This window comes from Oncorhynchus gorbuscha, linkage group LG25 (assembly GCF_021184085.1).
Source record: "Oncorhynchus gorbuscha isolate QuinsamMale2020 ecotype Even-year linkage group LG25, OgorEven_v1.0, whole genome shotgun sequence".
Taxonomy (NCBI): domain Eukaryota; kingdom Metazoa; phylum Chordata; class Actinopteri; order Salmoniformes; family Salmonidae; genus Oncorhynchus; species Oncorhynchus gorbuscha.
The window spans coordinates 36,909,826-36,935,311 of record NC_060197.1 but is presented as its reverse complement, the minus strand read 5'-3'; the positions used below and the strand labels follow the sequence as shown (position 1 = coordinate 36,935,311).

The window sequence follows — 25,486 nt, the reverse complement described above, 5'->3', positions numbered from 1 at the left end:
GACCTCTGTGACAGGCCTTCAAGAGTAGGGGGCGGCTAAAACGCCCTCCCGTCGCCCCTCGTTCCCTCCGCACCTTCTCTCCGTCGTTTGAAAATACCAAGAGTTGTGCGCCGGTGTACTGATGTCATTATATGCAAACTGGACCCAGAAGCTCCACAAACTTCAAAGAGAGGACACGTTAAACATTTAGAACTATCGCCACCTCGTCGGTTTTCACCTTGGTTCCAGTTTTTTTCTTGGGTTTTACTCTTCCTTTCGACTTTTATTACAAGTACCAGGTTTATTGTCCTTATTCCAATTGAGTTTTTTTCACGTGGTGTCCAGTTGGGATAGCGCGCGGGGGAGCGGGACACAACTGTCACCGACTGTAATCTGTGTCTCGCGCTGTCAAAGACATGCCGTCTGGGTTTCAGCAACTCGGAGGGGAGGTAATCTAAACAACACTCGTTTTTATAAGAAAATAGTTGATTTGCAATAAGTAAATTGCAATGAAATGTTTTCATGCGCACTAACACTGAGTAGCCTATGATGGATGAAGTATAATTTACTCACTATTGACACTGATTTGCAATAGTCTAGCCCATGTCTCTGCATAATGTGTGATTTAAAATGTATGTTGTGTTGTTTAAAACCTCTTTCTACGACTGTAAAAGCATAATTATCAATTTATCTATTAATCAAATTATACATGTATTGTTTATATTTTATAATCCAAGTTTTAGGCTCTCATTAGGAAAAAGAAAAATCGATCACGCACTCTTATCCTAATCTATATATTTCTAAGTATCTCTATCTGTTTATTCTCATCCTCCTCTGAGTGCATGATCGATTTTTTTTTCACCTGACAAAATAACTGGTCTGCCATTGGCATTGAATCATGCTGGGCACACACTGGTTGAATCAACGTTGTTTCAATGTAATTTCGCATGTGCATACAATGATGACAATGATGACTCCATCCAAGCAAACGGTCACTAATACCACTGCAGAATCTTGTGATCTATGACGTGGTTCACAACAACATAGTTGACCAAAATAAGGACAGAGCAACCGCTGTTTGTTAGTGTCCGTCAAATATAACAAGATAAGAAAAGACATAGTGTTTCTATTGAGAGCGAAATTACATTTGACATTTTGGGCTATTAGAATAATTATAACAATTGCTATTCATATATTAAACAAAACATAATGTTCTATTTTCTGACAAAATTGACAAAACATAAAGTCAGCCTTTATTTTGGACATGAGAGCCCGTAGTTTTATTGGTCCTATATAGTGACCTTGATCAGCAGAGAGAAGAGCGTGCTTACTGATCAGGGCTGAGATGAATATGGGTTGGTTGGTAGATCACCCAGTACAACCTGTACCTTGTTCCTTCCCACAGCTGACGCCAACAAGGTTACTGACACTTTAATTCAAAACCATTCTTCTTAGACTTACTAGGATCTCAGCATCGTTGAGTTATTCTTTCTTTTCATGATTGGTGGCACAATAGCAAAAATCACATCACCAAACTGTTATATCAAAATGCCGGTACGTTTAAATTGGTTGCTGATGACAGAATCTGAGACAGTGAGAAACAATATTATCTTGCCTTGACCTCAACTCTGTCCCATTTGTTTCTGTCTTTCCCAATATGTTCTACATATGCAGGCTACAGTTGAAATGTTGTGAAGCACGTTCTGTGAAGTAAAATAGAGCGTGTCTCTTGCCTTTAGACTAGAAATGTTTTCTTTGTTGTACGATGTGGGACGCAGACGCAGACACAAACACACACACACACACACACACACACACACACACACACACACACACACACACACACACACACACACACACACACACACACACACACACACACACACACACACACACACACACACACACACACACACACACACACACACACACACACACACACACACACACACACTTTCCCTTTGTTTTGCTTTATTTTGACAAAACACAGCTTATCTGTAGACTCAACACAGCAAGGTTACAGCAACACAGACAGACACACCCTGACACAAACTCAACCAGGTGTATAACACACATTGGGACATTTGTTAATGAACCATTTTACCATGTCTCAGAATAGAATAGTACAGACAAGAACATCATGCGTAGAATATTGTAGAATAGAACTATGTCCTCTGACGGGAACTGCTTGCAGTCTTGTTTAGTTGAAACGAAACAGTAAACACTCCATGTATATGTTTTTATTAATAACATAACATATTGATAACATTTTTGGAGAAGAAACTGTCAACCCTATCTAGCTATGATAGGATGTGAAGTAACGGTGCATTGCAGCCCATGTTTAACTAATGTGAACTCAGTGGTATGTTGTGAAGGCTTGTGGAGCCAGTCAGCTTTCTGTGTTGAAGGTAAACAGATGTAAACAGTAGGAAGGCCTGGTCAGTCTCTCCCAGAACCCCTAGCTGTCAGTCACCGTGGCAACAGGTGCCTGTGAGATGATGGGAACTATAGGCAACTCATCGTTCACTTACCCAATAACACGATACACAGGAAAGTCTTGGACATGGCTACAAAGATCCTTTCTCATTTAGTACCACAGTTACAGTGGGGCAAAAAAGTATTTAGTCAGCCACCAATTGTGCAAGTTCTCCCACTTCAAAATATGAGAGAGGCCTGTAATTTTCATCATAGGTACACTTCAACTATGACGGACAAAATGAGGAAAGAAAATCCAGAAAATCACATTGTATGATTTTTTATGAATTGATTTGCAAATTATGGTGGAAAATAAGTATTTGGTTACCTACAAACAAGCAAGATTTCTGGCTCTCACAGACCTGTAACTTCTTCTTTAAGAGGTTCCTCTGTCCTCCACTCGTTACCTGTATTAATGGCACCTGTTTGAACTTGCTATCAGTATAAAAGACACCTGTCCACAACCTCAAACAGTCACACTCCAAACTCCACTATGGCCAAGACCAAAGAGCTGTCAAAGGACACCAGAAACAAAATTGTAGACCTGCACCAGGCTGGGAAGACTGAATCTGCAATAGGTAAGCAGCTTGGTTTGAAGAAATCAACTGTGGGAGCAATTATTGGGAAATGGAAGACATACAAGACCACTGATAATCTCCCTCGATCTGGGGCTCCACGCAAGATCTCACCCAGTGAGGGTCAAAATGATCACAAGAACGGTGAGCAAAAATCCCAGAACCACACGGGGGGACCTAGTGAATGACCTGCAGAGAGCTGGGACCAAAGTAACAAAGCCTACCATCAGTAACTCACTACGCCGCCAGGGACTCAAATCCTGTTGTGCCAGACATGTCCCCCTGCTTAAGCCAGTACATGTCCAGGCCCGTCTGAAGTTTGCTAGAGAGCATTTGGATGATCCAGAAGAAGATTGGGAGAATGTCATATGGTCAGATCAAACCAAAATATAACTTTTTGGTAAAAACTCAACTCGTCGTGTTTGGAGGACAAAGAATGCTGAGTTGCAGCCAAGAACATCATACCTACTGTGAAGCATGGGGGTGGAAACATCATGCTTTGGGGCTGTTTTTCTGCAAAGGGACCAGGACGACTGATCAGTGTAAAGGAAAGAATGAATGGGGCCAAGTATCGTGAGATTTTGAGTGAAAACCTCCTTCCATCAGCAAGGGCATTGAAGATGAAACGTGGCTGGGTCTTTCAGCATGACAAGGATCCCAAACACACCGCCCGGGCAACAAAGGAGTGGCTTCATAAGAAGCATTTCAAGGTCCTGGAGTGGCCAAGCCAGTCTCCAGATCTCAACCCAATAGAAAATCTTTGGAGGGAGTTGAAAGTCCGTGTTGCCCAGCAACAGCCCCAAAAACATCACTGCTCTAGAGGAGATCTGCATGGAGGAATGGGCCAAAATACCAGCAACAGTGTGTGAAAACCTTGTGAAGACTTACAGAAAATTGCCAACAAAGGGTATATAACAACGTATTGAGATAAACTTTTGTTATTGACCAAATACTTATTTTCCACCATAATTTGCAAATAAATTCATTAAAAATCCTACAATGTGATTTTCTGGATTTTTTTTATAATTTTGTCTGTCATAGTTGAAGTGTACCTATGATAAAAATGACAGGCCTCTCTCATCTTTTTAAGTGGGAGAACTTGCACAATTGGTGGCTGACTAAATACTTTTTTTGCCCCACTGTATATATAGTGGATATTAGAGAGGTGTGTCTGGAGGGATGTGGGGTCTGTTTGTGCGTGTGTGTGTCTGCATGTGTGTAGTTTTGGCCTTTACTAAGACAGGAGAGTTCCCAAAATATAGAGGCTTGTAAACAGTCTAGACCATGGTCATCTTACAACAGCAGTTCCGTCATTGTCTGTGTATGGACATGACATTGTCTGTGTATGGACATGACATTGTCTGTGTATGGACATGACATTGTCTGTGTATGGACATGACATTGTCTGTGTATGGACATGACATTGTCTGTGTATGGACATGACATTGTCTGTGTATGGACATGACATTGTCTGTGTATGGACATGACATTGTCTGTGTATGGACATGACATTGTCTGTGTATGGACATGACATTGTCTGTGTATGGACATGACATTGTCTGTGTATGGACATGACATTGTCTGTGTATGGACATGACATTGTCTGTGTATGGACATGACATTGTCTGTGTATGGACATGACATTGTCTGTGTATGGACATGACATTGTCTGTGTATGGACATGACATTGTCTGTGCAACAAACCATACCTTTCTTGATGGTCCATCTTCTCCACATCCTTCACACAATCTCTTTGTGAACAACCACACAATTGCATCATGGTAACAGTGAGGTGTTGTGTTCTTGTGTGTGCTCTACAGACGGTGACTGGAACCCTTGCTCTCTCAGTGTTCACCGCTGTATTGGGTTCCTTTCAGTTTGGGTACAACATAGGTGTCATCAACGCTCCTCAGAAGGTAAGACCGACTTGCACTCATCAACCAGAGCTATTGATACAGAGTTCTGCAAATTGGGATTTAGAATTTCCTATAGATGCCAAGTTTGCACCAAAAGTGTTATCATGAAACATGGGTCTGCAAACATAGATGCTAGTGCCAGAACCATGGTTCTCAGACGGTTGCATACTTAAGTGTAATACACTTCAAAACCAGGTGAGACGGTTCAGCATCGGAATAACTGTTAACTATGAACTCTTCAATGTGTTGTCTCACATTTCATTTCACACACTGATAGGGGAGTGTGGCTGCAAAACTACCTGAGACAGGTAGTGAGTTGGCATTTACACAGATGTCCCCTTGATTCCACCCAGCTAAGCTCAGTCTCGCCGTTTCAACTGATAAAGGGCAGCGACTGAAAACAGCTCCCTGTGCTCTATGAGTGAGTCAAAGAGAGTTGCTGTTTAAGAACCGACCTGGGAATTAATACCTCTAGCATGACCTTTTCTAAAACCGATTATTGTTGTTGTTTTCTCTAAGGACCAGGTACACTACATGGCCAAAAGCATGTGGACACCTGCTCGTCGAATGTCTCATTCCAAAATCATGGGCATTAATATGGAGTTTGTCCCCCCTTTGCTGCTATAACAGCCTCCACTCTTCTGGGAAGGCTTTCCACTAGATGTTGGAACACTGCTACGGGGACTTGCTTCAGGCACAAGAGCATTAGTGAGGTTGGGCACTGATGTTGGGCGACTAGGTCCTGGCATCGGCCAAACCCAGACTCATCCGTCAGACTGCCAGATGGTGAAGCGTGATTCATCCCGCCAGAGAACTCGTTTCCACTGCTCCAGAGTCTAATGGCGGCGAGCTTTACACTACTCCAGCCGACGCTTGGCATTGTGCATGGTGATCTTAGGCTTGTGTGCGGCTGCTCGGCCATGAAAACCCATTTCATGAAGCTCCCGACGAACAGTTCTTGTGCTGACGTTGCTTCCAGATGCAGTTTGGAACTTGGTAGTGAGTGTTGCAACCGAGGACAGACAATTTTTACTCGCTACGCCTTTCAGCACTCGGCGGTCCCGTTCTGTGAGCTTGTGTGGCCTACCACTTCGCGGCTGAGCCATTGTTGCTCCTAGATGTTTCCACTTCACGATAACAGCAGGGCAGTACCCCAAGCAGGGCAGAAATGTGACAAACTGACTTGCTGGAAAGGTGGCATCCTATGATGTTCCTATGATGTAAGGCCATTCTACTGCCGATGTTTGTCTATGGAGATTGCATAGCGGTGTGCTCTATTTTATACACCTGTCAGCAACGGGTGTGTCTGAAATGCCGAATCCACTCATTGTATATATAGTGAATTTGTACACCATAGGTTGACTTTCACAGTGCAGTACAGTCTATGGGACGGTTTCCTGGACACAGACTAAGACTAGTCCTGGACTAAAAAACATTCTCAATGGAGTTCTCCATTGAAAGCTATTTCTAATCTAATCTAGCCTAATCTGTGACTGGAAAACAAGCCCTGTGTGTTTTGAAAGCAACATCCTAATGTTAGTACAAACAATTATGTATTGAAACTTGGTCGATGAGAGAGAGAGAGAGAGAGAGAGGAATAGAGAGAGGAATAGAGAGAGAGAAAGAGAGAGAGGAATAGAGAGAGAGAGAGAGAGAGGAATAGAGAGAGAGAGAGAGAGAGAGAGAGAGAGAGAGAGAGAGAGAGAGAGAGAATAGAGGAATAGAGAGAGAGAGAGAGAGAGAGAGAGGAATAGAGAGAGAGAGAGAGAGGAATAGAGAGAGAGAGAGAGGAATAGAGAGAGAGGAATAGAGAAAGAAAAGAGGTAAAGGGGGAATAGAGAAAGAAAAGAGGTAAAGGGGGAATAGAGAAAGAAAAGAGGTAAAGGGGGAATAGAGAAAGAAAAGAGGTAAAGGGGAATAGAGAAAGAAAAGAGGTAAAGGGGGAATAGAGAAAGAAAAGAGGTAAAGGGGGAATAGAGAGAGTGAGGATGTACTTTTAGAGAATAGGAGATGGACAAAGAGAGAGCGAGGAAGGAATAGATTGGATGCAAGAGAGGGAAAGATCAGAAAGAGCGAGGGGTGTCCAGGGGAACATCTGAGTAATGTCAACACCAGGGGTGTGTGCACCACATGCTGCATGACGAAACACACAGCGCTGCCAAAAATACCCACCATCCTCACCTCTCCTCAGCTCTCATCCCCCTCATCCCCTTATCCCCCCTCATCATCCCTCACCCCCCCTCACCACTCCTTCCAATCCTCACCCCTCATCATTCCTCAACCCTTAACCCTCATCCCCTTCTCACCTCTCATCCCCTTCTCACCTCTCATCCTCTCCTCACACCTCATCCCCTCCTCACCCCTCATCCCCTCCTCACCTCTCATCCTCTCCTCACCCCTCATCCCCTCCTCATCCCCTTCTCACCCCTCATCCCCTCCTCACCCCTCATCCCCTCCTCACCTCTCATCCTCTCCTCACCCCTCATCCCCTCCTCAACCCTCACCCCTCACCACCCCCTCACCCCTCCACCCCCTTACCCATCTGCAAGCCTTCACAATTCACACATCTATTTACCCCCTCCATTGCCCCCCCCCCCATCTCAGGTATCCTTCACAGCTGAGGGGTGCAATTGGAGGCAGAGGGGTTTAAGGCACTGATTCTGGTGTCATGGGAAAAAGGGGCTATTTTGGGCTTTGGGGGGCGAAACTCACAAGGTTCGCAGAGGGTTCATGCCGAGACAGAGTCAAGGGCAGATGGTGTCGTGTTCGAAGTGGGACACTACATAGTGCACGTCCAGTACAGCCTCCTGAACCATATAGATATAGTTAGATGCTCTTGCTGCTGTCTAGACATTCCCTTAGATTCACTATCCTAAAGCCCACTTCTCGTAAAATGTGTTAGTCGGGGTTGGGTCATGGCGTTTTGATGTGGAAGTGGCATATGTCAGGACATATATATGGTAATTACTAATATAGATAATATATTGGAACATATGTTAGCTACCATACATCAAATCCACTGAATGTACCAAACATTAAGAACACCTACCTAATATTGACTTTCACCCCCCTTTGCCCTCAGAACAGCCTCAATTTGTCACAGGACATGGACTCTACAAGGTGTTGAAAGTGTGCCACAGGGATGCTGGCCCATGTTGACTCCAACGACCTCCCACAGTTGTGTCAAGTTGGCTGGATTTCCTTTGGGTGGAGGACCATTCTTGATACACATGGGAAACTGTTGAGCGTGAAAAACCCAGCAGCCTTGCGGTTCTTGACACAAACCGGTGCGCCTGGCACCTACTACCATACCCCAAAATCTTTAGTCTTGCCCATTCACCCTCTGAATTGCACACATACACAATCCATGTCTCAATTGTCTCAAGGCTTAAAAATCCTTCTTAAACCTGTTTCCATCCCTTCATCTACACTGATTGAAGTGGATTTAATAAATGACATCAATAAGGGATCATAGCTTTCACCTGGATTCACCTGGTCAGTCAATGTCATGGAGAGAGCACATTATATCAAATGTAGCATTGTTTCATGCTGCATATATTGCATTGTGGGTATACAGCAGTATCATTCAAGTGTTAGTACCTGTATTTAGATACAGCCAGTGAGTGAGTCAGACAGAGGAACTTACTTGGAGTCAGTGAGTTGTGTTTTAGAGGGGCCTTACAACCGACGTGGCTCCTCTGGTCATGAGTCCCGGTCCCTTGACACTCTTAACTCAGAGTGTCAAAACTTTGACCCCTGTGCCATCTATTTACCAGGGAAAACCCTCAGGCCCAAAACAACCTTTAGACTGAACTGACATCTATTTGTGTTAAATTACAGTTTAGTCATTTAGCAGACTCTCTTATCCAAAGTGACTTACAGTAGCAATTAGGGTTAAGTGTCTTGTTCAATCAAGGGCACACCAAGATATTTTTTGGGGGTTACTGCCCAACACTCTTAACTGCTAGGCTACCTGCCTAGGTAAGGAATTAATGAGTAGGAAGTTAGTCATATTGGCAGGCAAGAGGCACAGAGTTTTGGGTTGTGGTTATAGCTGGCCTGCACAGAACAGTTTGTCCTAGTATTCACACAAAGCATATCTCTCTCTGTTCCATTACCAAAGTATGTATCTCAAGGAACAAGTAACACTTTGTGAGGCCTCGCATACACTTACTACCTAGATTCAGTATATGTGGCCCATGCCATCCCACTAGGCACAAAATGGTTGAATTAACATTGTTTCATCGTAATTTATCAATGTATTGTGACGTGGAATCTATGTATAAAATACATTGGATTTGTAAAAAAGTAATCAACTTGTTTTGAGGGTAAAAGTTTAACCACGGGATTATGTCATCATAGTAACAAAATGTCTACGTACATATTTTTAACCTTGTATACAATATGTTGAATTTGTACCTTTAAAACAACATCAGATCTTCAATGTTATAACCATTATCATAAAAGGAGCAGCTTAAAACCTAAATAGGACTAGGGTTTCAAGCTTTGGTTGATTTCAAATGTTATGATATTTAGTTACATTAAATTATGTTTGGTTGTCAACACAACCAAATATTAACATTTGAAGGAGCTGTATCTTCTGACTTAGTCTGGCTTTAATTCCAGTTTGTCTACAAATGAATAATTAATATGTTTTATTCAGGTATCCATCTCAGGAATTGGACTAAGGGCCTCCTAAGTGGTGCAACGGTCTAAGGCATTGCAGTGCTAAGGGCTTCACTACAGACCCGGGTTCAATCCCAGGCTGTGTTGCAGCCAGCCGTGACTGTGAGATGGTGTGCAATTGGCCCAGTGTCATCTGGGTCAGGCTAGGGTTTCGCCGGCAGGGATGTCCTTGTCTCATCGTGACTCCTTGTGGTGGGCTAGGCGCATGCACGCTGACTCGGTTGCCAGTTGTACAGTGTTTCCACTGACACGTTGGTGCAGCTGGCTTCAGGGTTAAGTGAGCAGTGTGTCATGAAGCTTGGCAGGGTTGTGTTTTGGAGGAAGCATGGCTCTCAACCTTCGCCTCTCGCAAGTCCGTATGGGAGTTGTAGCGATGGGACAAAACTGTAACTACCAATTGGATATCACAAAAAAGAATAGGATCAAACTTTATTTACAGTTGGAATTGATTTAGTTGCGATGGATACCTGAATCCAACATATCAATGATTAATTCGTAGACAAACTGGAATTAAAGCCAGACTAAGTCAGTGGTACAGATGGAACTATTCAAGCAGAAGATACATCTCCTTCAAATGTTGATATTTGGTTGTGTTGACAACCAAACACAATTCAGTATCACTTTTGAAATATAATAAATAGCCTATTACCTTGTTGACAAGTTAACTAGTTATAAGTTGGATTTGGTTGCCTTGTCAACCAAACACAGTTCAATGTTACTTTTGTAATACAGTAAGTCGTGCATGTTCAAGATAGCATGCATAGGTTGTCGCAGGTCTGTGGAGATCTTCACAATGGCTGTAATAACCTACACAGAATCTCGAACTGCAATCCAGGTCATTTGGTTCCGCTGTTCGTTGAAACACAATGGAATGTAGGTTGTAATTTCAGTGATCAACGTCTCAACCAAATATTATCCACTCTGAAATGATTTTAAAAAATGTAACTAGGCATGTCAGTTAAGAACAAATTCTTATTTACAATGTCGGCCTACCCCCGCCAAACCCCAACGATGCTGGGCCGGTTTATGGGACTCCCAATCACAGCCAGATGGGATTCAGCCTGTATTTGATCCAGGGACTGTAGTGACACCTCTTGCATTGACATGCAGTGCCTCAGACCGCTGCGCCACTCGGGAGCCCAAAATTCATTAATCAAACCAACAACTCTGGTGTTGTAAGGAAGCACAACGCTCCAACCAACTAAAGAAATGTTATCTTTGTTATCTTGACAACATTGTTGTCTTCATAACTTGTTCCAGGTCAGTTTGTGTCTTACCAACTCCTATGATCACTGTCATGCTGGGACAGCACAAACAGCCCTGGGACTAGACTATAGTCTTCCTAAGGAAAAATATTAGCTCTATCAAATGTCTCATATTTCTTCTCCTGCCTGTCCAGATCATTGAAGCGGACTACAACGCTACATGGGTGCATCGGTATGGAAAGCCCATCCCCAGCAGTACCCTCACAACCCTCTGGTCCCTGTCCGTAGCCATCTTCTCTATAGGCGGTATGATCTCCTCCTTCTGTGTGGGCGTCATCTCAGAGTGGCTGGGGAGGTAGGAGAGATGATAAACACATGTATGCATGCGGGAGCGGACACACAGACACACACTCACCCACAGAATGCACATATGCACACAAGTACAGGCACACACACACAAGCACACACACACACTTGTAAATATCAGCACATGTGTTTTTTTTATTTTGCATAGACGTAGGTATATAGACAGATGTATTCACTTTCTCACAGACTTAGGGCTAGTATGTACACACATAGACCTACACACTGATACACCCACGTAATGCATAGTTGTCAGCACCCCTGAGTGTCACAGCGGTCTAAGGCTCAGCATCTCAGTGCTTGAGGCATTATTACAGACACCCTGGTTCAAATCCAGGCTGTAGCGTAACCGGCTGTGATTGGGAGTCCTATAGGGCAGTGCACAATTGGCCCAGTGTCATCTGGGCTTGGCTGGTGTAGGCCGTCATTGTAAATAAGAATTTGTTCTTAACTGACTTGCCTAGTTAAACCAAGCTGGTTCCGTATAGATAGTGTCAGTCAGTTAGATCCAAAATGGTTCTCCATAGATAGTGGCAGTTGGTTAGATCCAACATGGTTCCCCATAGATTATGGCAGTCAGTTATATCCAACATGGTTCCCCATAGAAAGTGGCAGTTGGTTAGATCAAACATGGTTCCCCATAGATAGTGGCAGTCAGTTAGATCCAAAATGGTTCCCCATAGAAAGTGGCAGTTGGTTAGATCAAACATGGTTCCCCATAGATTATGGCAGTCAGGTAGATCCAACATGGTTCCCCATAGATAGTGGCAGTTGGTTAGATCAAACATGGTTCCCCATAGATAGTGGCAGTCAGTTAGATCCAACATGGTTCCCCATAGATAGTGGCAGTTGGTTAGATCAAACATGGTTCCCCATAGATAGTGGCAGTCAGTTAGATCAAACATGGTTCCCCATAGATAGTGGCAGTCAGTTAGATCCAACATGGATCCCCATAGATAGTGGCAGTTGGTTAGATCCAACATGGTTCCCTATGGATAGTGGGAGAAAGTGTTACTGGGCAGGGTTGTGTTATTAGGCAGTGGCTCAACTCAGTTTCCTATTAATATATAATAATATATAATATATATGCCATTTAGCAGACGCTTTTATCCAAAGCGACTTACAGTCATGTGTGCATACATTCTACGATAACAACATTAGACCATTAGACCATAACAACATTAGACCATAACAACATTAGACCATTAGACCATAACAGCATTAGACCATTAGATCATAACAACATTAGATCATAACAACATTAGATCATAACAACATTAGACCATTAGACCATAATAACATTAGACCATAACAACATTAGACCATTAGATCATAACAACATTAGACCATAACAACATTAGACCATTAGACCATAACAACATTAGACAATTAGATCATAACAACATTAGATCGTAACAACATTAGATCATAACAGCATTAGACCATTAGATCATAACAGCATTAGACCATTAGACCATAACAACATTAGACCATAACAACATTAGACCATAACAACATTCTATTATATTCTATTCTATTATTATAACTATTGTAACCCAAGCCGGGATGTTATCTGGACACAGGCCCTCTGTGATTGAAAGGGGATCCCAATGGAGTAGAGTGGGAGTAAGAAAGCCGGAGCCGGTCTTTCCCCCTAGACTTAAGTTTCTCATGGTGGGCAAAATTACAGATTGCCCCTTTAAGTCTATCAAAAGTGTGCAAGTTTGAGCATGTGTCCATTTTTTTTATCAGCGTGAATTAGACTGAGTAATAGAAGCCAGACTTTTATTCCATAGGCTGGGATCTGCACTATGCAGCTGTTGCAAGAACACATTTTTCTGGCTGTCCACTGGTTTCAAACGCAAAGAGTGATAGGCAGCTTAAACTTCTTGAATTCAACCATCAACTATACATTTAGATTTGCGAACAGCCATCCACAACAACCACAATCCATAAATCGCAAATAGCTAAATGAGAGAGCAGCAGTGTGATTCACATCAATGCACTATGTAGATATCAATAATAAGTGATATCCGTATCACCGTAGACGACACCACTGCTGTCATCCTTACCTCCAAGCGTTTATTTAAGTTGGACAGTCATTGGATGCCGACAGCAGTCGCACCATTGGACTGTAGTCTACAAAAGCCTATTCCTGCTCTTTTCCCACGATCCATCAAACACATTTGGTGTGTCATCATAGTGGTCTCTGACTTGTGGTCAGACTCGCTCAGGTGGAACAAACTTAAACTCGTGCCTTTTTTCAATTCTGATTTGAATGTCATTGAGAAAAGTATCAAACATCCTTTCTGAATCTAAAAGTAATTCTTGAGGTAATCATCTAGTTTTTCAAAAGAATCTGTAATCTGATTACAATATTTTTGCTTGTAATGTAACGGATTACCGTTTTTTGTAATCCCTTACTTGTACTCCCCAACCCTGCCTGTGACACTTTCTCCTATGACACTGTAACATGGATATATCAGCAGAGGCATTATCTCTGTTTTGTGATCTGCCATTAAGAGGCTAAATGGTGGAATATTCGAAGACCTGTTCTTATACTGTCTAACTGCCAGAACACACACTACTCACAAATATCAATTGTATATCTGCAAACCAACAACTAATAACATATTTACTTCTAGTATACCAATGATAACTAATATATGTATCTTTATTCTGACAGGAGGAAAGCCATGCTCATTAACAACTTGTTTGCCTTCATCGGAGGAGGTTTGATGGGCATGGCCAAGATCAGCAGGTCCTTCGAGATGATGATTCTGGGACGATTCGTCATCGGTGCATACTGTGGTCAGCACTCATCTTGCAGATTGACTATCTCAGAAATGTGTTTTGATGTGGTTTAATGCTGTTTGAATGGCTTTTCAGTGGTGCAGTTGTAGACAGACTATATTGTTTTCTATGGTTGTAGATGAACAGTACTGACCAGTGAAATAGTTCATCGGAACCACTATCTCTGCTCGGTTTTCTCCACACCTTGGCGTACCAGTTTCTGAATCGGAGCCTCATTCTCTTTCTCCCAGGATTGGCATCGGGGCTGGTGCCCATGTATGTGGGTGAGATAGCCCCTACCAGTCTGCGAGGGGCATTGGGCACGCTCCACCAGCTGGCTATCGTCACAGGGATTCTCATGGCACAGGTACAGCTCTCAGACCACACAATCTACAGGCCAGAGAATGGTGTTTGTTCTCCACAACACATCTATCTGAACAAGTATTAAAGTAGTCAACTTCTCTCTCCTTCCTCCTCTCTCTCACTCTCTCCTTCCTTCCTTCCCCTCTCTCTTTCACTCTCTCTTTCGCTCTCTCTCTCGCTCTCTCTCTCTTTCCTCCCTCTCACTCTCTCTCTCTCTCTCTCTCTGCTTTCCTTTCCTCTCTCCCTTTCTCCCCCTTCCTACCTTTTCCTTAGGTCCTGGGTCTGGAGTCTTTGCTGGGCAGTGAGGAGTTGTGGCCAGTGCTGGTGGGTGTGACCGTTCTGCCCACTGTCCTGCAGATGGTGCTGCTGCCCTTTTGCCCCGAGAGCCCACGCTTCCTCTACATCATCCGTTCCCAGGAGCACCACGCCAAGAGCGGTGAGGATCCAGTCACAACCATGTACCAGGACACTCTGATGGCCTCTTTTGCTTGTCTCCTTTCTTTGTCTCTTTTTCTCTTTCTGGATGAACGGAGAGGACCACAAGCAGAACAGGGGCAGGGTTTGAATAACAGGGAGTCTGGGCAACCCCAGAACAAGTCAGCCTCCCCCACCACACACACACTCTGAAACCCATCTGAAGTTCTATTCTCAGCCTGATTCTCATTTCCACTCATCCCTAGGCTTGAGGAGGCTGACGGGGAGACAGGAAGTGGGGGATATGCTGGCAGAGATGAAGGAGGAGAAGAGGAGGATGGACATGGAGAGGAAGGTGTCCATCGCAGAGCTCTTCCGCTCCCCCATGTACCGGCAGCCCATCATCATCGCCATCCTACTGCAACTCTCACAACAGCTGTCCGGGGTGAACGCTGTGAGTACTAGAGGAGGGAGGAGAGTGGGGAAGAGTGTGTGTGTGTGTGTGTGTCTAAGGATCTTTGTAGCCGTGTCTAGGACTTTATTGTGTGATTGGGTGATTGAACGCTGAGTACCATATAGTTCCCATCATCTCACAGTCACCTGTTGCCACGGTGACTGACAGCTAGGGGTTCTGGGAGAGACTGACCAGGCCTTCCTACTGTTTACATCTGTTTACCTTCAACACAGAAAGCTGACTGGCTCCACAAGCCTTCACAACATACCACTGAGTTCACATTAGTTAAACATGGGCTGCAATGCACCGTTACTTAGTTCATATCTTATCATAGCTAGATAAGGTTGACAGATTCTTCTCCAAAAATGATATCAATATGTTATGTTATTAATACAAACATATACACTGAGTATACCAAACATTAGGACCACCGGGCCATGGACTTTACAAGGTGTCAGAAGCGTTCCACAGGGATGCTGGCCCATGTTGACTCTTATGCTTCCCACGGTTGTGTCAAGTTGGCTGGATGTCCTTTGGGTGGTGGACCATTCTTGATACACATGGGAAACTGTTGAGTGTGAAAAACTTGGCAGCGTTGTTGTTCTTGGCATATTCAAACTGGTGCGCCTGGCACATACTACCATACTCTGTTCAACGGCACTTAAATATTTAGTCTCACCCTCTGAATGGCACACAAACACAATCAATGTCTCAATTGTCTCAAGGCTTAAAACTCCTTCTTTAGCCCGTCTCCTCCCCTTTATCTACACTGATTGAAGTGGATTCAACAGGTGACATCAAAAAGGGATCATAGCTTTCAACTGACTACAAAAAACATTAAGAACACCTGCTCTTTCCATGACAGACTGACCAGGTGATTCCAGTTGAAAGCTATGATCCCTTTTTGGTGTCACCCGTTGAATCCACTTCAATTAGTGTAGATAAAGGGGAGGAGACGGGCTAAAGAAGTAGTTTTAAGGCTTGAGACATGGATTATGTATGTGTTTACTCTTTTGTTTTATTTGAACTAAACAAGAATGTGCCAAGCAGTACGTGTCAGAGGACATAGTTCTATTCTACAATATTCTACGCATGATGTTCTGGTCTGTACTATTCTATTCTGAGACATGGTAAAATGGTTCATTAATAAATGTCCCAATGTGTGTTATACACCTGGTTGAGTTTGTGTCAGGGTGTGTCTGTCTGTGTTGCTGTAACCTTGCTGTGTTGAGTCTCCAGATAAGCTGTGTTTAGTCAAAATAAAGCAAAACAAAGGGAAAGTGTGTGTGTGTGTGTTCAAACTCTTCCACAGTCAAATCCTCTTTGGCCATTTTCACAATTTGAATCAATGTTAGAATGGACAATTCCACCGTTCGTTACACAAACCATATTGCCTTTCGACACCTATTTGGTCAGTATTACTCAAAAAGCTGGACCACGTTCCTTGACCAACCGTCTTCTATTTCTCTCCTGTCCAGATCTTCTACTACTCCACCAGTATCTTCCAGAAGGCAGGGGTCCAGAGTCCTGTCTACGCCACTATAGGAGCCGGCGTGGTCAACTGTGCCTTCACCGTGGTCTCGGTACGCTTGCAAGGTCCTGTAACCAGGCACCTCCATTACTGTTTAACTCTTCACCTTTATCACTGAACAAAGAAGATAACGTAGTGAGTCGACCCAACCTAGACTTTCCCCTCCAAATCATCCAGAGTTGGGTTGCCAGGTCATGATTTGTTTTTTTAATGTTATTGATTGGGTTGAGGGTTGATCTTTGATTTTAAAATGCAAACTTCTCTAGTTAAGCCATCGCTTTTGTGTTTCCATCCTGTAGAAAGCTCCTACATAAAGATTGGAGAATTCCTTAGGCAAACGCCAGTTGGAAAATTCAGACCGAATCATCTGCAAAGTTTTTCCTCAATTAGAAATGAGCGAGCATGACACGGACCTATTGTTACTGACCTGTTTGTCACCTTGTTCTTATCCAATCAACAGCTCTTCCTGGTTGAGAGGACTGGTCGCCGGACACTACACATGCTGGGCCTGTCTGGAATGTGCGGCTGCGCCATTGTCATGACAATGGCTCTCGCCCTATTGGTCAGTTCCAAACGAATACCAACAAACGCATTAAGCCATTAACATATTATCATAATGGCAACTTTGGTGGACTGGAATAATGTATCCATAAACATAAAATTACTACACTGAACAAAAATATAAACGCAACATGTAAAGTATTGGCCCTTGTGCTGGGGACAACAAAGATTCACTCAGAAATTTGCAGTTTTGTCTCAACACAATGCCACAGGTGTCATGTTTTGAAGGAACATGCAATTGGCATGCTGACTGCAGGAATGGCCACCAGAGCTTTTGCCAGGGAATTTAATGTTCATTTCTCTATCATCAGCCTCCTCCAACGTCGTTTTAGAGAATTTGGCAGTGCGTTCAACCGGCCTCACAACCTCAGACCACGTGTATGGTGTTGTGTGAGCGAGCGATTTGCTGATGTCAATGTTGTGAACAGAGTGCCCAATGGTGGCGATGGGGTTATGGTATGGGCAGACATAAGCTACGGACAACAAACACAATTGCATTTTATCGATGGCAATTTGAATGCGGCGAGATCCTGAGGCCCATTGTAATGCCATTCATCTGCCGCCATCACCTCATGTTTCAGCATGATAATGCACGGCCCTATGTCGCAAGGATCTGTACACAATTCATGGAAGCTGAAAATGGCCCTGTTCTTCCATGGCCTGCATGCTCATCAGACGTCAACCATTGGGCATGTTTGGAATGCTCTGGATCGACGTGTACGACAGCGTGTTCCAATTCACGACAATATCCAGGAACTTCACACAGCAAGAGGAGTGGGACAACAATCCACAGGCCCCAATCAACAGCGGATCAACTCTATGCAACGGAGATGTCGCACTGCATGTGATAAACGGTGGTCATACCAGATACTGACTGGTTTTCTGATCCATGCGCCAACCTTTTTTTCCCCTTATATGAACTGTAACTCAGTAAAATCTTTGAATTTGTTGCATTGATATTTTTGTTCAGTATAGAAGGGGCCCCCTATTCAAGTCAATGAGGCCATAATGGGTGGTATGACTATATGCATGTACCACAGGCAGCTGGTGTCACCTTAATTGGGGAGGACGGGCTTATAGTAATGGATGGAATGTAATGAATGGAATGGTATTGACACATCAAACACATGATTTCCTTGTGTTTGATACCATTCCAGTCATTTGTGATCAGTCCTCCGGTCACCAGCCATGTACCTCTGGCTAAACCATCTCCTTTCGCTTGGCAGGACAGTGTTCCCTGGATGAGCTACATCAGCATGCTGGCCATCTTTGGCTTCGTGGCCTTCTTCGAGGTGGGCCCCGGGCCCATCCCCTGGTTCTTTGTGGCTGAGCTCTTCTCCCAAGGCCCCAGGCCCGCTGCTATGGCTGTGGCCGGATTCGCCAATTGGACAGCCAACTTCATTATCGGCTTTGGCTTCCAATATGTTGCTGTAAGTACAGTGGTCACTATGGAGTTTCGGGGAAATTTTGGGATTGTAATATAATGGATATTGATCAGTGAAGTCGATTGGATGGTGTCTCTGAGTTGAAATGTTGAGTGAATGTCTTAAGATACATCAGTGAACACGTTCCCTCCTCTCCCACTCCACAGGAGCTTTGTGGGCCATATGTCTTCCTCATCTTCGCTGCGCTCCTGCTATTCTTCCTCATCTTCACCTTCTTCCGGGTGCCGGAAACACGGGGGAAGACGTTCGACCAGATCTCCAACACCTTCAGCAAACACTCACCCGCCATGATAGATATGGACATGGACATGGAGCTGGGAAAACGCAGCACAGAGCTGGATTACCTGGGGGAGGAGGGGAGCCTCAACTGAAGGGATCCCATAGGGCAATTGGGGAAGGTGGGCAGAGGAGGCCAGACAGACTGTGGGGTGGTGGGCAAGGGAAGGGGGTAGAGGAAGAGAAATGGTATTGGGGGTGGGCTTGGGCCTCATTCCAAACATCCTTTCACCTTTTGAGTTGCGTCTAGATATATCAAGTAGGGAAGGGGGCGTTGGCATGTGGGTCGAGGGATAGGGAGGTGGAATCTGTTTGGGATGGGGGCCATAGTTGATGCAATAGCTGCCACTGGGAAATTACGCTAGAGTGAAAAATATTGGCAGAATCAGGGGTTGCAGGAATTGAGTCAAGGAAAAGGTTGCACAACATTACTAAGCATTGCACCAACTGAATAGACGCCAGAAAGGGTGAAGGGTCAGTGGGGTGGGAGATTTATTACCAGAGCAACCCATAATGGGTGATCAGGAACTAGAATGTTTCTGAACCTTGAGGCATTTACCCCAACCCCAGTGTACATGTACAGATGGGGGTGATTTTAATCTGAGAGACTGCACAGATGTTCAAGGGAAAGAGACTGAGAAACTAGTATTTCTGCACTTTATCTACAAATAAATGTTCAGAGATAGTGAGAATATGGGTGAAAGACAAAAAAAACATGTAACTTTTTACAAAGCTATGGCGTGTGGCATTGACTGAGGTATTTTATTTATGATAAAAGTTAAGTCTCATAGCAGGCTAACCACTCCACCACTAGCAACCCACTTCCGTGTCCCTAAACTTGATTACACAAAATAGTGGACCGCTTTAACATGCGACTCAATGTACAGCCTAGAGACTCCTTTCAGAGGAAATCCTGTATTAAGTACTTAATGTATACAGTGTGCTGGTTTGCTTGACAAAAACTGCACAAGGATCTACAAAATACTCAAACTTCACCCACTCCCATATAAGAGTACATCTTCAGTTTCTGAATGGGACAGGGCCCCAAGTGAGCACTACTAGTATTCATTCTACTAGTTTCCAAACGTAGTCCTAGATAGTTGATATGGCAACAGGGCTCAGATACCGTAGCAGCCATCTGCCCCTAAACATGTGCTGTTGAGCGACCGTCTTCATGAGGACCTGTGGCTTATGTAGTGTGAAAAAAAATATGCAGTGTTGCGATGTGGTTCATGTGACAATTGTCCCCATTTGACAAACATGGGCATGTTGAGGACCTGACATTTCAGCAAGTAATTTCATATATTAACATCCCAAGAAGTGTCAAAACACATATTAAATATACTGCAACTTAAGTCTAGTTATAGTTTAGATGAAATGTTGTTACTGGAGCTTGAGTTGAAGAATGACCAACTTCAGTTATATCCCACTAAATGCAATTCAAGACATTTTACATTGTACTGAGTAATGTGACCATACAAAGAAATGCATTGTAGTCTTTGCAAACATGATTTTTATAGACATTCTGATACTGACATTGCACATAATCCCCTCCAAATAAGCACATACAAAACCAAAAAATAACAATATTTCTTTAAACCAGCCTCATGCCTTTATGAGGGGGGAGGGGTGGGCAGCAGCATGTTTTAGAATCTGGGGGGGGGGGGGGGGTCAGGTCCCAGACTGTACCACTACACTCACACCTGCTTTGCATTCATGTTATCAAACTTAAATAGAGGCCGGAGCCGCTCTAATGCTTGTGCCCATTCTCAGTCAATTAAAGAACTTGCTGTGGGTTGTGGTTTAAATGGGCATCCAAGCAGGTTCACACTTTCTTCTAAAAATGAGTATTTTCTCAATTGTAAACACAGACAACCCACTATATCCCTTCCTGTCTTCCCCTTCTCCCATACTCAGTGTGTAGACAAGTCAGGTGGGTATGTACTGTTAGATGGGGGACTGCGTCTAACGGTCCATAGGACCTACAGAGCGAGACTGACAGGAAGCCAAGAGGAGAGAGCCTGACATTAAAACAAAATAAACTGAACAAAAACTAATGCCACAACTTAAAACTTCCAACCTCAAAACAATCAGTGGGTCCCACAGGATTTAGTCTTCAATTGGCAACCAAATTACACCTGTAATATAGGTGGGCTTTCATTGAATGCCAGAATGTCCCAAAATTATAAAGGAAACAGGAAAGGCAAAATCCACCTGGTGCTTTCAAACCCATCAAAAGACTTATGTAATTCCTCTAAAAACCCATGTAGAAAAATAACTAATTACTTAAGGAACTAAATGGTCACATACTAGTGACATCAGCTACAATATGGCCTACGATGCGGTTTTGTAGTGCAATGTAGTAGTGCAATAGGCGTAACCCAAACCCCTCCTCCACCCAACCCCTGAAAGGTTGCATCAGTTTAGCGTGGAGTCGCACCGCTTGCCTGGGGTCACGTGACACCATCTGCTCAGAGGCGTCATTCTGCCGCCACGGGAACTGTCGTGGCAGGTGCCTGGAAAGGAAGATTTGAGACTTATTTTCCATAATTACCCAAAGAATCTATATTAAAATGAAAATGCATAAATTAATACCTACAGTAAGACTTCAGCAGCCAAGTTATGACCAGAAGAAACAGTAGAAAGAGAAGTACTGAGAAGACTTTGGGGTGCCTCGTACCTCTGGTGATTGGTGGATGGTTTTGGGAGAGGACTTGGGGGACATCTTGGGGGAGCCTTTAGGGGAAGACTTGGGGGAGGCCTTGACGTCAGCTGGCTTGGAGGTCTGAGGGGTGGTACTAGGCCCCAAGGCTGGCTTCTCTGTCCCATCCTAAGATATGATCAGAGGAGAAACTTAGTCACGTAACATATTGTACAGGGAGAGGAATTTCTGGCACAACATTACATAGGCAGCACTGAGTGGCTCACTTTAGAGACAGTGTTCGACTCAGAGTTCCTCTGCCTGCGGCGGCTGAACTGTCGGCGGGGTTTCTGGCCATCTTCATTGGCCTGCTTCCCGTTTGTCTGCTGGACCTCCTGGGCCTCCACCTCTTTCTGTCCGTCCGCTGCCTGGCCTTCCTGCCTCTCGGTGGGGGCGCTGCCATCCTGCTTACCCTCCGCAGGGGGTAGGCGAGGACGGAATGGCCTGAGAAGGTTAGGTGGCGTGGGACAAAGTCAAATGTAGAGTCAAATAGCCCTATGGGCTCAAAAAGATCCATTGACATTAAGATCCTATCCCAAATAAATCTGCCAGCAAAAGAATGCCATGTCACAAGTCTCACCTGCGGTACTGGGGCCTGAACCTGCGTGGTGGTGGCCTCTGCTGGTCGCCTTCCACTGCTCCCTCCTGTTCCCCTGACTCACCCTGGGGAGAGAACAGAACACGGCACTAAAGGAGAGAACTGATTACACAACAGATATCCACAGGATGAGGTCCAACCTTCCTCAACCCCATCCCTCCATTTGCAGACATTTAAACTAGAATATTCCTAGTAAATTAAAGTGGAAGGAAGTTGCTGGTAGGAAGTTACATTCACCATAGGGGCAGCAGGGTAGCCTAGTGGTTAGAGCATTGGACTAGTAACCGAAAGGTAGCAAATTCAAATCCCTGAGCTGACAAGGTACAAATCTGTCGTTCTGCCCGTGAACAGGCAGTTAACCCACTGTTCCTAGGCTGTCATTGAAAATAAGAATGTTCTTAACTGACTTGCCTAGTTAAATAAAGGTTAAAAAATATATATATATATATATTACTTTAACCATCTGTTTTTCTCTTCAAATAAGTCAACATGGAAGGAAAGGAACTTTAAACTGTTTGGATGCACCTTTTCCATCCATCTACTCACCTCTCGTCCTTCCCGCCTGGGTCGGCGGGGCCTGCGTCGTCGCGGTGCGGGTCGTTCACCACCATTCTCCCCTTCCCCTTCCGAGGTGGGGACAGAGGTGCCGTCACCCTTATCATCGGGCTGAGGGCTGTGAGGGGAGGTGCGGCGGCGGCGGAAGCGACGTTTGTTGGGCGCATAGCGGCTGCCTTTCACAGGAACCCCGCTAGGCCCGGTCACGTTGGCTGCCTCAGAGCCCTTAGAGAGGGAAAGAGCTTGTTGGAGAGACATTTAAGACAATGAAAATGTTATATAATTCTCAATGTGCAATTCAAACCGTTTTAGTGACATTGAATAGGGATAGTTCACACAATATTTCCCATTCTTTTGACATGTCTCCGAATGTAGAAAGCTGCACACCTTATGGCATAAAACTGAACATGGCTTACAACTAAGTCAGAGGCATGAAAAGGTCTGTCACAATTTGAATTGTGATACCTCTAAGGCTTGTTAATTATGGGTGATATAAAATGAAAGCCATCCTTACAGGTTTACCTACCTTGGCGGCCTCGACCACATCAAACTCCACCACCTCCCCATCTCCAACACTGCGAAGGAACTTCCTGGGGTTGTTGTTCTTGATGGCAGTCTAAACAGCAGATGGATTGTGTGATGTGATACAGGGTTGTATTCACTAGGCACCAAACAGAAGAAAGCAGACTGAAACAGTAAGGGACTACCTGAACTGGTCCAATAGGAAACCCTCCTTTTCAATTGTAGAACAGTGCGCATTAATGAATGTGACCCAGTGGTATTAGGCAGGTTCTTCCTGACATGGACTTAATCTTGCTAGGCTTACCTGATGAACAAAGACATCTTCTTTGGTGTCGTTTCTGAGGGGGAAAAATAACATCAGTAATGACATCTCCCAGCCATGACAAACCATATCCATGTTAAAGTGTCAGATAGCTGTACTACAATGTGTATGCATTGTGACAAAAGTAATGCCCATTAGTGTACATTTTCCTTGCACATCAGACAAAATAAATTATTCAGGGGCACCTTCTAGCACATAACATGGTACCTGTTGATAAAGCCATAGCCATTGCGCACGTTGAACCATTTCACCGTGCCTTGGACTGCAGAGGCTGCAAAAAGAAAGTTTATTTTCTTTTTACCATCATTTTATTAGGTATTCATGCTGGGATCAAAAGGTATTTTACAGATGAGCCCTGTACACACACGAAAAGTAAAACCACTATAGAAAACAGTCAATAAAAGAAAGGCCCTCAGACTATCGGATAAATACTATTCACAAATATCAAATTCAAGTCAAACCTTTAAGTCACTTGGCCATCAATGAATAGCATCTGAACGGGAAAATACATTACCATAATGTCTAAAATGTTCTCCCTTATCGCAAACTTCTTTTATCAACCAAAGTACTTCAAGCTAGGCTGCAGGATATGGCATTCGCGTCAATCATTAACAATACTTGACTATAACCTACGGACTAGGGCAAGTGGGACTAATGCTTCCTGTGAAAACAGTTAAAGTTTCGACATCGTGGTTAGTGCAATACATAAATACGCCCAGTAGTTGCAACCAAAAACAGAAAGGTAATTTCCACCGATATTGGAATGTTGAATTGCAACTTCAGTCAAATAATTTGTCCTACTGCGCAATGCATTGCTGAAGACATTTTATGAAAGCCCGAACGTGGCAAATAAGTACGGATAAGTGATTATTTTGATCCGAAGGACTGTCAGATGTGAAAAATCAAACTTCAATCGATGCTCAATCAATGACCTACACCTGTGAACGAATTCCCTCCGCCTTGGAAAACGTAACATCTGAAAGTGAAGTTAGAGTATTATTTTGACAGCATTAGCCAACATTCAACCACGTCGATAACTACATTTGTTTTAATTAATTTATAAAACCGAGTGCGTATAAACACGCACAAACCAGCGAGGGGTAATTTGAAAACAAGTATTTCGTCTGCGCTTCTTGAATAATATGGATCAACATTGCCGTCATTGTCTTAGAGTCGATTTTTAAAACAATTATATGAAATTGTTTAAACCCATAGTCAGTGCGTAAAATATGGACGTGGAACTCGAGAAATTATACAATCCAAGAACTGCTTAGGTTCAGCATAATTTGACCTGGGTGTGCAATGTGGGCTACTCCAATTGATTAACATGACCCAAGACCTACAAACTGACAAAACAAAGAAAAATATAGCCTACGCACTTTCTATCTACCCAATTTGTAGCCAGCTGACATCCTTTACGCATTGATTTGAAACACCTGGCCAATGTTGCTGCCTTGATAAATTCACACACAACACTAACGAAGTATGCAAACTTTTGTCAAGGTATCTTCGGCACTAGTAATTATACTTTCCTTACCTAAAATTTTTCTCTCCAGCTGTGGCGGTTCTTCCACTGGTGCCGACGATGGGGCGCTCTGCTCTTCTGCGTCGGTCATACTCGCACGGATACAGATTCACAATAATGTCCCCCTCTTGTCTTAACTTAGCTCAGATCACCACCGCAAACTTTTTATCCAGACAACCTCCCGGGATTCCCGATGTTAACCGCGCCCTCATTGGCATCGTAATAGC

The 25,486-nt window shown here is 43.9% G+C and overlaps 2 protein-coding genes across 3 annotated transcripts; one reads left to right on the top strand and one right to left on the bottom strand.

The window, feature by feature from the left end:
• LOC124014288 (solute carrier family 2, facilitated glucose transporter member 4-like) lies at positions 1-24,065 on the top strand. The gene is made up of 11 exons (XM_046329111.1): positions 1-428; positions 4,850-4,945; positions 11,031-11,191; positions 13,886-14,010; positions 14,244-14,359; positions 14,629-14,791; positions 15,036-15,223; positions 16,702-16,806; positions 17,215-17,316; positions 18,542-18,745; positions 18,907-24,065. Exons 1-11 carry the CDS (start codon positions 396-398, stop codon positions 19,129-19,131), a joined length of 1,518 nt encoding a protein of 505 aa, XP_046185067.1. The 5' UTR covers positions 1-395; the 3' UTR covers positions 19,132-24,065.
• Positions 21,378-25,444, bottom strand: LOC124014291 (Y-box-binding protein 2-A-like). 2 transcript variants are annotated; one of them, XM_046329116.1, is made up of 9 exons: positions 25,272-25,444; positions 23,942-24,005; positions 23,717-23,750; positions 23,405-23,506; positions 22,882-23,115; positions 22,318-22,400; positions 21,965-22,181; positions 21,717-21,866; positions 21,378-21,552 (listed from the first exon to the last, which is right to left on the bottom strand). In XM_046329116.1, the coding sequence occupies exons 1-9, from the start codon at positions 25,348-25,350 to the stop codon at positions 21,517-21,519; spliced, it is 999 nt and encodes a 332-aa protein (XP_046185072.1). In that variant the 5' UTR covers positions 25,351-25,444; the 3' UTR covers positions 21,378-21,516. The 2 variants fall into 2 exon arrangements, with proteins under 2 accessions (XP_046185072.1, XP_046185073.1); XM_046329117.1 differs by having other exon boundaries at positions 23,417-23,506; positions 25,272-25,442.
• Between the last annotated feature and the right edge of the window lie 42 nt (positions 25,445-25,486).